Raw genomic sequence first — 17,479 nt, forward strand, 5'->3', positions numbered from 1 at the left:
GACACTAACGCCCCTACCCACTAAACCCTAAACCCCTTTTCCTTCTTTCCTCTAATCCCTCATGGAAACCGCCGTCAGGCATTACTTCGTGAAGGGAGGATCTAGCTGCTGCTCTTCCTTCTGGTGGCTAAGATGTTAACTACCTTCCTTCTATCTTCTGCTATTTGCTCTTCTTCTTTCGGTGGAACGCAAGTCTTTAAGGACTTCTATTGCAAACGTGTTGGTAGCGTTCTAGGCAGCTTCTGATGACAACATTGCTTCCACTAGTGAATCTGGTTGCATTCTCTGGTTCAGGATCCTCTCCAGTTCTTCACGCTGTGGATCGAAACGAGGACATACAAAGAAGACGTGCTCCGCGTCTTCAGCAGCTTCTGGGCAGGACGGGCACTCCGAAGAGTCATCGTGCTTAAAGCGGTGTAGATACTCTCGAAAACACCCATGTCCCGACAACATCTGCGTAAGATAGTAATTGACCTCACCGTGATTCCGGTTAAGCCAAATGTCGATCCGAGGTATGAGACGGTGCGTCCACTTACCCTTCTCTGCAGCATCCCATTGTAGTTGCCATCAGCCTATGCTCTTCTGCCGTTCTTCAATTCTAAGTTCTTCAAGGCTCAGTGCAGTTGACCTTTTTCGTTGGTAAAGGGCCCGTCTTTCCTCTGCTAGAACTCTAAGAGGTAGGGTTCCAGCAATGACGCACACTGCTTCTTCTGATATAGTGCGGAAGGCACTAGCTACTCGTAGGGCACTCAGTCGGTATATTGGTCCAGCTTTTCTCCATGATTCTTGGGTTTCCAGTGCATCAGCCCAAATGGATATTCCGTAAGTGAGCACTGATGTGACTACTGATGACAATAGTAGCCTCCTGCTCTGCATTGGGCCTCCGATGTTAGGCATCAGCCGTGCGAGACTAGCCCTCACTACTGACGCTTTGGCACTGACATGTTCCACCTGCTGCTTGAAGTTGAGTCGTGCATCCAGCATCACTCCCAGATAACGGATAAATGGTTGTGATGTGATTTCTTGTTCTCCGACTCTCAACTTGATGGTTTCTACCGTTTTTCTGCTGGTGATGAGCACTGCCTCGGTTTTATGCTTGGCTAGTTGCAAGTTCATCATGTCCATCCACAAATTGACTCGTCTGAATGTAATATCAAATGCCATTTCTATCTCTTCGAGGTGCTTTGCGATAATCACGACAGCTACGTCATCCACATATGCTACAAGTTTGACTCCCGTAGGCAATGCTATTCTTAGGAGGCCATCATACATGATGTTCCATAGCAGAGGACCTAAGACTGATCCCTGTGGCACTCCTCCAGAGATTTCGTACACTTCCGTACCATTCGTCGTGTCATATTTCAGGAGCCTGTTCATGAAGTAGCTCGCTACTATTCTGCGAAGGTATCCTGGTATGTTTTTTTCTTCTAGAGCCCGCATAACGCAGTCCCAGTTAGCAGAGTTGAAGGCATTCTTGATGTCCAAAGCAGCCACCAAGCAGTATTTCTTCTTTACACCCTTCCATCTCGTTCCGGCGATTGCATCCTTGGCTATATCAACAACCAATTTGATAGCATCCAGAGTTGACCGTCCTTTCCGGAAACCAAACTGGTTCTCTGCTAGGAGTGGATCGACTGAAGCCTCTATTCTCTGATGAATTATGCGCTCGAATATCTTGCCGGCCGTGTCTAACATGCAGAGTGGTCGGTAGGATGACGGTTCTTCCCGCGGCTTTTTCCCCTTCGGAAGTAACACTAGCCGTTGCTGTTTCCACTTCCTTCAGGCATGTATCGTAAACGTCCAGGAATAATGTCGGTGCTGCCCTAAGGATTGATTTCAGGGCAATATTAGGAATTCCGTCCAATCCCGGCGCCTTATTATTCCCTACTCGATTTCCTGCCTCTATCAACTCGTCAAACGTGATAGTTGGGATGTCTTCAGAATTGAGCTGCTCCCACTTGTAGGTGAATACCAGCTGTTGGGGAAACAACGTAGTAACAATCTTCTCTAGGAGTTGTGGACACGTAGGTGATGGCATTGGTTGGCATTTCAAGTGGGTCATAACCACCTTATACGGTCTGCCCCATAGATCTTTCTCGACTTCTGCGACCAGTTCCTTTCAGCAACGTCTTTTGTTTTCTTTGATGGCTCTGTTCAGTTCTCGACGGGCCTTTTTATACTCTGCCAACAGCTCTGCGGAGTTAGATCGTCTGTAGCCACGCTGAGACTTTTTTCTTTTTTTAAGACACTTTGAGCGTAGAATGCTAATGTGATCGTTCCACCAGTGCACTGAAGGTCTTGAATTTATGCGACGTTTCCGAGACATACTAGCGTCGCAAGCCTGGGTGACTCTTCTCATTAGGTCCTTGGTCTTCTCTTCAGCAGTTTCTACGATGATCGGATTGCAGTCTAAGGCTACTACTAAAGCAGTGGGGTCGAGAGACTTAACTTTCCACCCAACCGCGCTAGCGCTCCTGTTGTCTCTTGTTAGTTTCTGGCCAGTTGATATTTCCCATAGTATCGCACTGTGGTCGCTGGCTGTATAGATGTTCAATACTTTCCAAGAAAAACCTCTTCGAGCTAAGCAACTGCTGACAAATGTAAGGTCGACAGTTGAGTTTGCCTCTCCCTTAGTATACGTTGGCGTGTCACCGGTGTTAAGAAGGATCACGTCCAGAGTGGCCATTGCCTCGAGAAGTGCTTTTCCACGTGTATTAGTGAACTTGCTGCCCCAGTCTGTTGCCCAGGAATTGAAGTCACCAGCTATTGCCACGGAAAAGTGTTTTCTTGCGTCCTCAGTTAGCCGAACAAGGAAGTCTTCATAATGCTCATTAGAGAGACTAGGTGGTGCATAGCAACTGTAGAAGCAGAGGCCATCTACCCATGCTGCTACGGAGCCGGCTTTTTTATTGTTGACTGTTCTCTGAAAAGGACATTTACCGCAGGACTAAATGACGGCTTTGTTAGTGCTGTAGAATTCCCAGGGTTGGTTACTCAGGTGTCTATAAGGCTCACTTATAAGTGCTACGTCTGCCTCTAATTCGTGCACAGTTTGCATGAGCAGGTCATGCGCGGCCTCACAATGATTGAGGTTGAGCTGCAATATCTTCATGTTCTTGGCTTCGTTATCTTCTGGAGCGCTTCTTGGAAGATGGGGCATCTGTTCGTGCCTGCATGGTGAGCCGCCTTTTCTACGCCGTGCCGTTCAAAGCACAGTGCACATTTAGCTGGATTTTTACAATCAGCAATTTTGTGTCCTTCTTTTCCGCAACTTATGCAGAGCTTAGACCGGTCGACTTTGCTTTTGCACTGCGATCCGAAGTGCCCAAAGTGCCAGCATTTGAAGCATTGTATGGGTCTCTTCATTGCTCTCATTCGGCAATTAGACCAGCCTATCCTTATTTTGCAGTTTCCCTCCAGTAACTTTTGTGCTGCAGCTGCTGGTAGTGACACTGTGGCTGTCTGCGTACCCCTAAAGGCTTTACGGATCTTGATTGCCTCTAGTGGGATTTCACAACTTTCTCCAGCTTCCCTCTTTAGAGCGGTCTGAATATGCTCTTTCGTCGTGTCGTCATCGACATCTCGGATCTCGATGGTCTCCTGTGGCCCTTTGCAAATCACTTTGGCCTCCTCCTTAAGGATGTCCGCGATCGTCTTTTGCAGACCTTGGCCTTTGTCAGTGCTCTTCCTCGAAATCGTAATCAACAAGTCCCCACTTCTGGTCTTGTTGATCTTATCCACAGTTGAACGAACCTGCTCATCTGAGACGTCCTGCTTTATACGACGCAGAATCTCGGCATACTTTGTTTTCTCGGCCGGGCGGATGATCAGTGCGTCGGGTCTGATCCATTTGCGTGGTTTTTTCCGCTCAGCAGCAGATTCACCGTCACCGTCGGCTCCAGTGTCCATTGCTTCTTCCGTCTCAGTTTCAGTTTCAATGCGGCGTCGTGATGACTGCCATTCCTCGTCCAGTTTCTTGAATCTTTCAAGAGCATTGACTACACCGATTGTCTTGGTCTTTATCTCCTTGTGGATATTGACCTTAGTTTGGACAAACTCTTGCAGCTCAATGGTCAGCTTCTCAAGGCGCTCCAACGCTTGCGTTCTCTTCATGTCAGCGCTTGCTTCAATCGCTGCTTGTTGAGCATGAAGCCCGTTTCTATTCTTGTTTGTTTCCTGTAAGTTACTCATACTTTTTTGATTTACCAGCGCATCGTACGGAGTGGAACGGGTTGCCATAACTAGGAACGGGTGTACCCTCGGAGATAGTACTCCTACCCCAGTTCCGTGAGGCCTAGCCGACACTTAGCCAGTCCCGGAATACACGGACGGACTAGACTCGCTCGGAGCGGTGAAGATTCCGATCTCTAACACTCACTGCGTACTTTCTGATCAAGGCCCGAAGTGGCTGGCTCCTGATCCACTGCTGCAATTTGCACCTCGGCAGAGCAAGCTCACATCAGCCGTGGCCTGCATCGTCGGAAACTACGATACAGGTTCCGGACACTCCCAATGAGTTACAGCAGGAACCAATCGTCTTGCTAGGTCAGTTAGTGTGACCAACCCATTAAAGAGGAGTTTTGTCCACGGGAGCTTATTTTGTTTGGTTATGTTGCTTGGCTCCTACCCGCTGTACCTCATCAACTAAGAGATTAAGTGTCATCCAAGGACAGCAAGCGTTCTCCCATCCGCTCGGGGAGACGCGCCCGGTAGCAGTATCTCTTCTGCCCCGAGACGAGGTATGTGTGTGTGTGTGTGTGTGTGTGTGTGTGTGTGTGTGTGTGTGTGTGTGTGTGTGTGTGTGTGTGTGTGTGTATTTATGTATGTATGTATGTGACACTCTTATAACTTTCGAACGGCTTGACCGATTTCTTCGCGGTTGGTGCCATTCGAAAGGGCTTGACCAAACTTAGATTTTGAATATACTTTTGATCGATTCCAACCGGTAGATTTTGAGAAATCTTGAAAAAACTACAAAAAAAATTTTTTTGAATGTGGTTTACTTTCATTATTTTTTAGACGCATCTGCCGATCGATTTAAAAACTAATCAGCTTTTAACATACGAAAACCACGTCAATTGCCGCCAGCCCGGTCAAAATCGGTTGATTCGTTCGGGAGTTATCGTTGTCGAAAGAAAACCGAAAATAAAATTTTTTCGAAATTACTTAAAAATTTCTAGTTTAATTAATTAATACTCAAAGATTCTTTATGATGCTTCAAAAACTGCTTCGAATGCTGCCAACCGCGTGAAAATCGGTTCATTCATTCAAAAGTTATTGCGGTTTGAAAATTCGAAAAATTATGTTTTATTAAACTGCTATTAGAGTTTTGAGCTCTTAAGTACAAAATGAGCGGGAAGTTGCAGGGATGGCCTTTAAGGTCAACCGTTTCCCTAATTTCTTTTAATTGAGAAATTATTATTTTAGAATTATAGAATTTTATAGAATTAGAATTATAGAACTTTAGAATTATTTATAAAATTAATTTTTTTATTAATTAAGTAAAAATAAATAAACTTCATATATTTTTCGAATTACTTAATATTTTTAAAAATTTAAAAAAAAAAAAATTACTGTTGTAGAACCAAACGGTTACTGTTTTTTTATCCGGTTTTAAATTTACAAAAAGTAAAATTTTTTTTCCATTTTTCAAATATAATATGAAATTGATGCTCTTCGAGCTCAAAAATACAATTTATGTGTTCTTTTAAGCTCTCCAAGCTCAAAGAGATAACTTCTCTGTGCTTTTGAGCTCTTCAAGCTCAAAAGTCTGATAGAAGTTTGATAAAACACAATTTTTTGAATTTTCAAACCACAATAACTTTTGAATGGATGAACCGATTCTCACGCGGTTGACGGCATTCGACGCGGCTTTTTAAGCTTCACAAAGAATCTTCTAATTTATACTGACAGAGCTAGGAATTTCGGAGTGATTTCGAAAAAACACTTTTTTCGATTTTCTTTCGTTCACGATCTCTCGAAAGAATTAACTGATTTTGACCAGACTGGTGGCAATCGATGTGGTTTTTCAAGGTTAAAAGCTGATTAGTTTTAGAAGTTGATCGATAAAGCCGTTAAAAAGTTACTGCAAAAAAACCACATTTCAAGAAGATTTTTTTCTTAGTTTTTTTGAGATTTCTCAAAATATCTCGAAATCTATCGGTTCGAATCAGTTCAAATTCACAAGAAATCTAAGTTCGGCCGACTTCTTTTGAATAGCACCAACCGCAATGAAATCGGTCAAACCGTTCAAAAGTTATAAGCGGTTCACATACTTACACACACACACACACACACACACACACACACACACACACACACACACACACACACACACACACACACACACACATCCGTCAAGAGTGTCATCGAAAGAGAAGAATATCTCAGCGTGGCTATCAACGACCTAACTCTGCAGTGCTGATCGCAGAGTACAAAAAAGCTCGTCGTGAACTTAATAAGGCCATAAAAGAGAGCAAAGGAAGATGCTGGAAAGAGCTCATATACGAGGTCGACAAAGACGTGTGGGGTCGGCCGTATAAGGTGGTCATGACGCACCTAAAGAAACAACAAATGCCGTCACCTACGTGTCCCCAACTCCTTCAGAAAATCGTCACTGCGCTGTTTCCACAGCAATACAGTCTCAATTATCAGTCAACGCAAGATGAACTGGACGACATTCCACCTATCACTGAAGAAGAATTGTTGGAGGCCTGTAATCGGGTAGGAAATAATAAAGCGCCGGGATTGGACGGAATCCCTAATATAGCCTTGAAAACCATCATAAAGGCAGCACCAACATTATTTCTAGACGCTTACAACGCATGCCTCAAGGAGGGGACTTTTCCTCGTAAGTGGAAACAGCAACGGTTAGTACTTTTACCTAAAGGAAAGAAACCGCCAGAAGAACCGTCATCTTACCGACCACTCTGCATGCTAGATACGGCGGGTAAGATATTTGAGCGTATCATCCATCAGCGAATAGATGCAGTAGTCGACCCACTCTTGGCAGACAACCAGTATGGATTCCGGAAAGGACGATCAACCCTGGACGCGATCAACCTGGTTGTTAATACGGCCAAAGAGGCAATCGCAGGAACTAGATGGAAGGGTGGAACGAAGAAGTACTGCCTGGTGGCTGCCTTGGACATCAAAAATGCTTTCAATTCCGCTAATTGGGACTGCATCATGCAAGCTCTCGACGAGAAGAACGTGCCAACATATCTTCGCAGACTAGTGATTAGCTATTTTACAGATAGAGTGCTGAAATACGATACAAAGAATGGTCCGAAAGAGTATGATATAACCGGTGGTGTGCCACAGGGCTCTGTTCTTGGTCCACTTCTGTGGAATATCATGTATGACGGGCTCCTGAAACTGATAGCGTATGCGGATGATGTTGCCGCAGTGATCGTCGCCGAACACCTCGACGAGATTCAACATCTGTTTGACATCACTTTTGAGAAGATCAACCAGTGGATGGATACAGTGAACCTACAACTGGCCAAGCAGAAGACCGAAGCAGTGCTTATTACCAGCCGAAAAGAAGTTGAAACAATTAAGATTAATGTCGGTGACCGAGAAATCACATCACAACCTCATATACGATATCTGGGAGTGATGCTTGATGCCCGACTCAACTTCAAGCAGCAAGTGGAACACGTCTGTACGAAAGCGTCAGTAGTGAGAGCTAGTCTCGCACGATTGATGCCGAACGTCGGAGGCCCAAAGCAGAGCAGGAGGCTACTATTGTCATCAGTAGTCACATCGGTGCTCACCTACGGAATATCTATTTGGGCTGACGCACTAGAGGTGCAAGATTCATGGAGAAAAGCTGAACCAATATATCGTATGAGTGCCCTACGAGTTGCAAGCGCCTTTCGAACAATATCAGAGGAAGCAGTGTGTGTCATTTCCGGAACTTTGCCGCTCAGAGTCCTAGCTGAGGAAAGACGGAATCCTTACCAACGAAAGAGGACAACCACACTAAGTGCCGAGGAACTCAGAGCTAAAGAACGGCAGAACAGCATCGCACGATGGCAATCGCAGTGGGACGCCGCGACAACAGGGAGATGGACACACCGTCTCATACCGAAGATCGACGTTTGGCTAAACCGAAGTCATGGCGAGGTCAATTACTATCTGACGCAGTTGTTGTCAGGACATGGATGTTTTCGGACGTATCTTCACCGCTTCAAGCATGATGATTCACCGGAGTGCCCGTCCTGCCCAGGAATCAATGAAGACGCGGAGCACGTTTTCTTTGAGTGCCCACGATTTTACCCACAGCGAGATGAGCTGGAGATGATCCTAAAGAAGAAAATCCAACCAGAGACAATAGTAGAAGCAATGTTGTCATCAAGAGCCTCCTGGAACGCCATCAGCACATTTGCAACAGAAGTCCTTATAGACTTGCGTTCCATCGAAAGAAGAAGAGCAAATGTCAACAACTAGAAGAAAGGTAAAATAACACCTTAGCTACCAGAAGAAAGAGCAGTAGCTAGATCCTCCCCTCACGAAGTAATGCCTAATGGCGGTTTCCATAAATATTAGGGGAAAGAGGAAAAGGGGTTTAGGGTTTAGTGGGTAGGGGCGCTAGCGTCGAGTTTTAGTATGACACTGCGTCGAGTCGCCACATATCTAGGCCAAACAACTATGCCTAGAATCCGTAAAAAGGATTCCCCCCCCCTTAAAACAAAAAAAAAAAAAAAAAAAACACACACGCACGCACACACACACACAGACATAGTGACAACATCGCGAGGGTAGTCAGGGAAGCTTCCTGTAACCTTAAAACTTCGAGGTCTGATAAAATTTCGTTTTTTGCAAAACGAGGTAAAACCAATAACGTCCCGATTTCTAAAAATCTTTGATTTTCTTAGCAGGAAGTTAAAAATTTCGGAAGCTGTTTTGCACAAATTTAAAAATCATTTATGGTATTTAAATTCTGAAATAGTTGCACTTGCATTTTTTGATCCAAACGTATTAGCTAACATTAAAAATGAAATGGTTATAGCATTAAAAAATTGTGAAGATTCAGAAGTCGATTCGTTCAAACGGTATATTATTAATACAGATGGTGAGGTTGAAAATTTAGAAAACACGGATATTGATTTTTTTATTAATTCGAATCCGTTAAAATTTTTCAATAGATTTGATAGTAGTAAAGATTTTTTAGAAACTAGTGCTGATACGTAGATTAGAAATGATAATTATTTAAATGGTCTAGCAACTTTTAATAATCTGCCAGTAGTAAACGATGTAGCCGAAAGAACTGTTCAATTAACACAAGATTATATCAATAGATTAACTGCTCAAGAAGATCAAAAACAATATTTGATTCAAGTTGTAAGTGAATACAAAGCCAAATATATCTTACTGCAACTAAAAAATGTTTGACAAAAAAAATTGTAGAAATGAAAAAAGTACTATAAATATTTTGATACTATTATTTATAATCAATAATATACTTTATTTTTGATACAAATTCTGTATGTATTTATTTTATCACCTATCTGTATGTATTAAGTTTGATATAAATAAAAATTGTGATGGAAATAAAAAAAAAACGATGAACTCAACTATGAATACAACTTTATCGTTGAATAGCTTTTAGACGGGAAATTTTATCGAAAAAAGCACTCAGATTTTTTTTGTAGAGCGTTAAATTTCCTACAAGAAATAGCCGTTCAAGTATTTTTAGCTACATTTTTTTCAGTGGAAAAAAATAAACTGCGCAAAGTGCAAAAATCCCATGCTATTTAAATGGTAAATGTATTATAACTTAGGCACGGGTTAATGTGAATATTAAGGGCTGGTTTGGGTCTCATATTTTTTTTTAGGTCATAACCTAAAAATTTGTGGGGCGTTTGCAGAACAAAATCCAATTTGGGAAATAACGGACACCCTAGTGATCAGGACTGTAGCCCTGAAATATCCAGACATACTCCTGAACACTTACAATGCATTCTTAGTAACTGGCACGTTTTCCGCGGTCTGAAAACGGCAGAGATTGGTTCTTTTAGACGAAGGTAAGGGAACCCCCGTAACACATTCGTCATTTAGACCAATCTGTATGCTAGACATTGCCAAAAACTGCTCGAGAAGCTCATACAAGGAAGACTTCGTAACTACATCGACCGTGCAGGAGCCTTTGCCACCAACCATGGCTTCCGGAAAGGTCGATCGACATTCGGAGCGATCGAGAAAGTCATAAAGACAGCAACACAAGCATGGTCTGGTAGCCTTAAAGCTCAAAAAGTATGTCTTCTCCTCACGCGAGACGTCAAAAACGCCTTTCACAGCGCAAATTGGGAAGATATTTTAGATGCACAGGAGCACAAATTCGACGTGGAGCCAGAGAATTTGGCACTAGTCGACAACTACCATAACGAAAGAAAGCTAATAGCGGAAACTACGGAAGGCCCACAAGAATATGCCACAATGGCTGGCGTGCCGCAAGGCTCAATAATGGGGCCCGACCTATGGAATGCAGACTACAACGAGCTTCTTGAAATCTCGTTGCCAAAACAAGTAGAGCTAACGGGCGTTACAAACGACGTTGCGGCTAAAATAACAGTAGACAGAGTAGAAGAGGCCGAACTACTGGTTCAGGAAGTCATTGACGCCGTTGAAACTTGGCTTGATAAATACCACCTGAAACTCGCCAAGCACAAAACCGAGATGGTCGTACTGACACGTCAAAAATGGTTTCCGAAACCATTTGCCGTGGACATAGGAGGAATAACACTGACTGCTTTATGAAGTGGAGATATAGGCAGAGATATTAAAGCAGAAGACCTACCGGCCAAAAATAGCGGCAGTACAGCGGCGAGGCACTCTCAGGGTTGCCTGCGCATACCGCATGTTTTCCGAAGTGGCTGTATTGGTCATTGCGGGAGCCGTGCCCATCGACTTACTAGCGTTCGATGTAGAGAACAAAACTCTATGACGCTAAAACCAGTGGCGAAAACATGAAGGAGGCAAGAATGAGGATAAAGGCGGAAACGCAGCAAGAGTGGCAGGACCGATGGACATCGGGAGAGACGGGCAGATGGACGGCGCGCCTAATCCCAAACATCAACGTCTAGCTTTCTCGGAAGTACAGGGACACGGACTTCTTCCTTACCCAACTATTGACGGGACACGGACAGTTCAACGCCTATCTTTTTAAGATGAAACTGCACCCCACGAAAACGTGCAAATACTGCTCGGACCAAATCAACGACGCAGAACATACGTTCTTCGAGTGTGTACGGTCTAAGGACTACAGAAGCAGCATCGAAGGAACTATTGGCACCACGCTCTCCCCTAAGAGCTTGGTAACCTGCATGATCAAAAAAGAAGATAACTGGTCAGCTGTAGCAGCCTACGCGTAGCGCCTTTTAAAAGAAAAAATCGCAGTAAGGGACCAGTAACCAGGAAAAGGCATCGTGAGACGAAACACGGACTGGATTGAAGTAATGCTAACGCGGTTCCGATCCAGTATTGCCCATAACATCTATGGGGAAAGGAGAGAGGAGGATGTTGAGTCGGTATTGTTGTCAATATTATTGACATCTGAGTCCGTCATACCGTGACTAGACATCTGGTCCTGGCATACGTAAATGTATTTTATAGCACTGCGTGTCCTAAATTCGTATTTAGGACTCGCTTAACTGTTGACTTAAATAAACAATTATGAAACGAGTGAAGAGGAATTTTTTAGGCTACGGGCTCATATTTACGATCAATTCATACATATCTGCTCTAAAAATTTGACTTTCACCGCAAAAAAAAATGAAAAAATATATTTAAAAACATTCAAAGCCCCGAAAAAATACAAAATAATAAATAATTAATGATTAAAATTACATCTTTTTGTCGTTTATGATTCAGTCTGAAGTATGCTAAAACCTCTATTAATGATTCTCAAATTTTTTTTATTAACGATTTCGCTCAGTCGTAAACATTATTCTGGTGTGAAATATTTTCTGAACATTATTTAATTTAACAACAATCTTATTCCGTAATAAATATGGACAGTGATTACAGTGATTTAGACGATGATTATAATGATTTTGTTCCTGACGAGATAAAAGAAAAGGCGAAGAATATAGCTTTACAATCAATGCCAACAAAATCTAGACGAATGTATGTGGCAACTTATAATGCTTTTAAAGCATGACGTAAAGAAAATGTTAAATCAAATTCTTTTGCTGAAGATGTAATTGTAGTCTACTTTGATAATCTTTCTCAAAAATATGCCCCTCCCAGTTTATGGGCTTTTCATTCGATGTTGAAAACTACTATCAAAGCATTTGATGATGTTGATATTGGTAATTACAAAAAAGTAACGTTTTTTTTGAAGAAACAAATGTGTAAATACGTTGCTAAAAAATCTGAAGTTTTTACAAAAGAAAATATCGAAAAATTTCTAAATGAAGCCCCTGATAATAAATATCTTGCTACAAAGGTAATTAAATATTTATTGATATGTTTAATATGAAAATGTCTGTATAGTCTAAACATTTGTTTATTTTATTCTTACTGTTGCAGGTTTGTTTAATATTTAGAATTTCTGGTGCTTTAAGAAGAAGTGAATTCATGAACATGAAACTGGAAGATGTCAAAAAATTGATGAGAACACTTTATTTATTAAAGTTCCGATAACAAAAAATAATCAGCCAAGATCATTTACCATTAATGGTATATATTACGACTACGCAAAAGAATATATGGATGCTAGGCCCCAAACCTGTAAAACAGATAGATTTTTTTTTAATTACCAAAATGGTCGCTGTACTTGCAAGCCCATAGGAATTAACAACTTTGGTTCAATGCCTAGAACCATTGCTGAATTTTTAATATTAGAAAATGCAAAGAAATACACAGGACATAGTTTCCGTCGAACATCTGCCACATTGTTAGCTGATGCTGGAGGAAATATGACAGTGATGAAGAGACATGGTGGTTGGAAGTCATCAACAGTAGTTGAAGATTATATTGCCGACTCCGTTAACAACAAAAAGCGTACTCATTCTATGATCACCGATGAAATTATTTTGAATAAAAAAAGAAATACTGTTGGATCCACTCCTCCATCTACTAAACCATCTCATGTAATTACAAACATTACCATTTTGAATAAATCAACCGATTCAGATGTTTCGACGAAAAAAAATTTTACAAAAATTTCAAATGTTTTACCAGTATCAAATGAAAAATTAATTAAAACGGCAATCTCAATGTCCAAACCCAAAGATAATGTTTCATCAAACTTTGACCAACCTTGTTCATCAGCATCAAATGAAGTTAAAGTTGATACATTACGCCATCAAAAAAAATTTAAATCTACTTTGCAAGAAAATACTGTTGCAAGAAAGAAAAATTCAACTTCTCAATTCGACGATTGTGAAACTCTGTGACGCGCCTCGATATTTTATATGAATTTATATAAAATTATTATTAGTTATTAAGAATAAAGTCAGAAAAGAATGGGAAAATATTACGAGAGAGAAAAGACAGCCGCGCGCAGCCTACCCGGAGAAAAGAAAGAGAGAAAAGAGACGGCGAAAGACGCTGAGAGACAAGCGAGAGTAGTAGGGGAAGCACCCTGGGAAGTCCCGTAGTATAGTTCCCGCGCGCGCCGTGAGGCAGCGCGGTGTCGCTCAGACTGTACGCCCGAAGAGTATTGCTTCTGAGTTGTTAAAAGCAATTTTCTGATCAGTTTTTGTCAGATCAGCTTAAGCTTCTGAAGCGAGTGGTACACTTACAGAAGAAGTCTTGAGTGCTGTGTTGTACAGAATAGAAGGATATATCCCCCTTCTATATTAAATCTGTCCTCACAGTGGATCTTTTTGAGCCAGGTTGACCTGAGGTACTCGGGTCACCGAATAGCCTCTATTGCATGGCAAGAGGTGAGGTTGTGGTACACGACCTGTCGTTCTCGAACGAATATTGGGAAATAGCTAGGTGGTTGTGGACTCCTGGACTTGGAGGTACTCCTCGTCGGAACACCTGGGGTAGATACGGCTGGGCGTCGAGGTACTTGACAAATCCCGGTATCTCTATATTTGGACAACCGAGCCTCTCTCTTGGTTGATGGAGGGAACTGGGGAGAGTTAGATAGATCCGCGGACGCGACGCAAAGTCCCCAGTAGGCTGCAAGTAGGTTACGGCTTGTCAGAAGTATTTGTATATGTGTATAGTATATTTTGGGGTAAAAGTTAAGATAATACGTATTGTTTATTGTTTTTAGTGTATTGAATATTGTATAATTGTATCTTGGTTTGCAATAACAAATTTGAGTTGATTATAATTTTTATGAGATTTGATGAATAAATTAACCTTATATTTGGAATCTGTGTTATTATTTGGTTAAGATTAGTTAGTTGTAAGTTTATCTGTGTTGCGTGATCCTCATCCCGACCCTGGACACGGCGAGCTAAAGCACGGGGAAGACGTGTTCATCACGACGAGGCTTTAAAACCTTCCGCAACTTCACAACTCCTCATTCATTTATCTGTTCTACAGTATTTTTTGATCAAGACTTAGGTTTGTGCGTAAAAAAATTTGAAGAGTCTCAATGTATGGTATTCCAAAACTGCCATTTCACCATTGAAGTTCAATCAGAAGAAAGATAAATATTCGTTAAGATTTTACATTTTATGATTTTAATAATAAATAGAAAGTGGAAATGAACATTTTTAAGAAAATTAAAAAATTATAAAGTGACAGCTAAATTTAATGTTATTTAATTTTATGTATTGATTATTTCAATGTGTGAATTTATTTCTTGTTAATTAATATTAATCACTTTGGATTTATTATTTGATATATATTTGTTTCTTTTTTTTTAACTTTTCAAAATAATATGTGCAACTCGTGCGACGATGTCGATTATTACAATTAGATAATACTATTAGACTATTTTTAAGCAATTATTTATTTTAGTATTCTAAATTTTATTTATTTGAAATGCTTGCGGTCCTGCTATGCATGATATACTATTTTTGCTTTTCCTTAATTAATTTTTTTATTCAAATTTGAATAAAACTGAAGAGGAATTTAGGACACTGGTGCTACAAAATAGTGTAAGATACTCGTGGCTTAAATGAGCGATCATTCACGCCTTGTCATAATCGCTCATTTAAGCCACTCGTATCTTAATGTACTATGACCTGCCTCTATAAAAAAAAGCACACATATACAAACACTATCGCGGGAATAGTCAAGGAAGCTTCCTAGAACCTTAAAACATTAGGATCTGATGAAAACTCGATTTTCGAAAAAGGAGTAAAACCAATAACTTCCCGATTTTTGAGAATTTTCAATTTTTTCGCGGGATTTTAAAAAAAAACACCCTTTCCAAAATATTTCGAGATCTACATAAAAATTTTGAGCGTTTCACGCATAAAGTAATGTATATGTCAAAAATATATGTCGCATATATAATATATATGCCGCATATATTTACGCAAAAAAAAATATGTCAACATATATTTTTCACATAGATGCTGACATATATGCAGAGACATATGCTAAAATATATGAAGACATATATGTAAGCATACACTGAAAAAAAAAATTCTCAGTTTGAGAATTTTTTTACTCAAATCAAGAAAGTTAAATTCTTCAAAATTATTTACTTGATTTAAGTTAAATTTTTTTCTGTGCATTTATATGCGCGCATATATGTGAACATATATCCACGCATACATGTGAACATATATGCGGACATATATTTAGCGCAAAAAAAATATATGTGAAAATATATATTTGCATTTATTTTTCGCATATATATTTTTCCATACGGGTTCTCAAAATTCCAAAATTTTGAAAGTTCATGATTTTTTGAAGTTTTCACAAAATAGTTCATTTTATTACGCTAAGTATCCTCTTAGGGTCAAACCAGAGCCCATTCTCCTAACTATGATAGTTTTTGAGATATTCAAGAAATAAACTTGAAAAACATGAAAAGCAGTAACATTTACAATTTCACACAACTTGTAAAGATAATTTTTCTATTTTTTTATTTTCTTTTCGGTAGGACTTTGTCTTTTAGTAAAAGAAAACTGTCAATCACAGTTTATTCAAATTATACAAGAGTATTATATAAGAGTCGATCTTTACTACTTTTCAATTTGACATGGAATGGCTTATAAGCTTATTTAATTAATACATACCAATATTAACAACTCCATGATTGGTAAGTTCCCAGCATGATTGTAATCGTAAAATACTTAGTGAACTACTTTGTTTGGCGCTGAAATAACCGAGTGCTGCATCGGTAACATGATAAGCTTGAAGAGAAAATTCATAAAGACTTGGTAATAGTTGTGCCACAGCACCAACTGCTTCGTCAGCAACATTTATGCAATCAGATAACGATAATGATACAATTCTTGGTGTTAAGCAAGCCCACAGTCCAGCTTCTGTGACTTCATTACAACCCGCTAGTTCCAGTTCGAAGAGTGCCTGTACCAAACATAAAACACCATTAAATAACAATAATAAAAATTTAAACAAATTCTAAAAATTGATAGTAACGATAGGATAAAGTATAGTTGCGAAATAAAGCTATGTTTATTTTTTAAGGATAACCTAATCTGATATATTTTCTGATCAATACTTTTTTTTTATTAAACAGACATAACAATACACTTAAAGTTCTAGTAGTATTTTCATAATAAGTTGAAGAAGTATTTTCATCCATGCTTTTTCAAAGTATATCCATTGTTATTGTAACAAAATGCAAAATGTATTGAGCAATACTGATTGATTATGTTAATCACCTTTAGCATGGTAAAGAAATATTATTCTCATAGCGATCTAAATTGCTGTAATGAATAGATTGTACAGTAGATGTGGAAACTGCTATGAGTCATAACTATTAAGAGGTTGTATTAGTACTTTTTGATAGCTGTTTAATTTTTTAAAGATTTGATAAATATTTTAGATTTATAATTTTGTTTAATTCTACATGTATTAGTAATTGAGCTCAAAATTAGAATCAAGATGTTTTATTTCTAGATAATAACTTAATTACTAAATACTATGAGAAAAAGGAAAAACTTTAATTCTATACTCTAATAATTAGTTTCAAAGAGTCGTTCATAATATAATCAGCCTTATTACCTGAAGATGATCTAAAAGAGTTTCAAGGCCTCGATCAGTAACAGAGCAACACCGTAATGATAATGAATGAATGTGACGTTGTGCCATTGGAAACCCATGTGTTAATTCAGGTATATCTTCATCAGCTGCACCCAAAAGAACGAGTGAATGAAAACCTCTTCTAACTAGAGATGCATACAATTTTGTTCGTGATCCTGAAGCCATTCCCCTGATTTCCCGACATCTAACCACTGGTACTAATCCAGCCCAAAACCGAGGCCTTGCATACAATACATCTCGCCATCGAGTGCAAACCTAGATTGAAAAATTATGATTTATTCGTTTCAAAAAGTTACACATAGATAAAATTATAGGTATACTG

At 39.8% G+C, this 17,479-nt stretch overlaps 1 protein-coding gene across 2 annotated transcripts in view; it reads right to left on the reverse strand.

The window, feature by feature from the left end:
- The window catches only part of LOC123264925 (F-box/LRR-repeat protein 16), a 367,204-nt gene that overhangs the window by 231,848 nt on the left and 117,877 nt on the right, over window positions 1-17,479 (reverse strand). For both annotated transcript variants that reach the window (XM_044728457.1, XR_006509449.1), the window contains exons 3-4: window positions 17,119-17,412; window positions 16,167-16,458 (exon numbers count right to left, since the gene is read on the reverse strand). In XM_044728457.1, the coding sequence (XP_044584392.1) occupies window positions 16,167-16,458; window positions 17,119-17,412 (586 nt within the window). The remainder of the gene's footprint in view (window positions 1-16,166; window positions 16,459-17,118; window positions 17,413-17,479) is intronic.

This window comes from Cotesia glomerata, linkage group LG5 (assembly GCF_020080835.1).
Source record: "Cotesia glomerata isolate CgM1 linkage group LG5, MPM_Cglom_v2.3, whole genome shotgun sequence".
NCBI lineage: Eukaryota > Metazoa > Arthropoda > Insecta > Hymenoptera > Braconidae > Cotesia > Cotesia glomerata.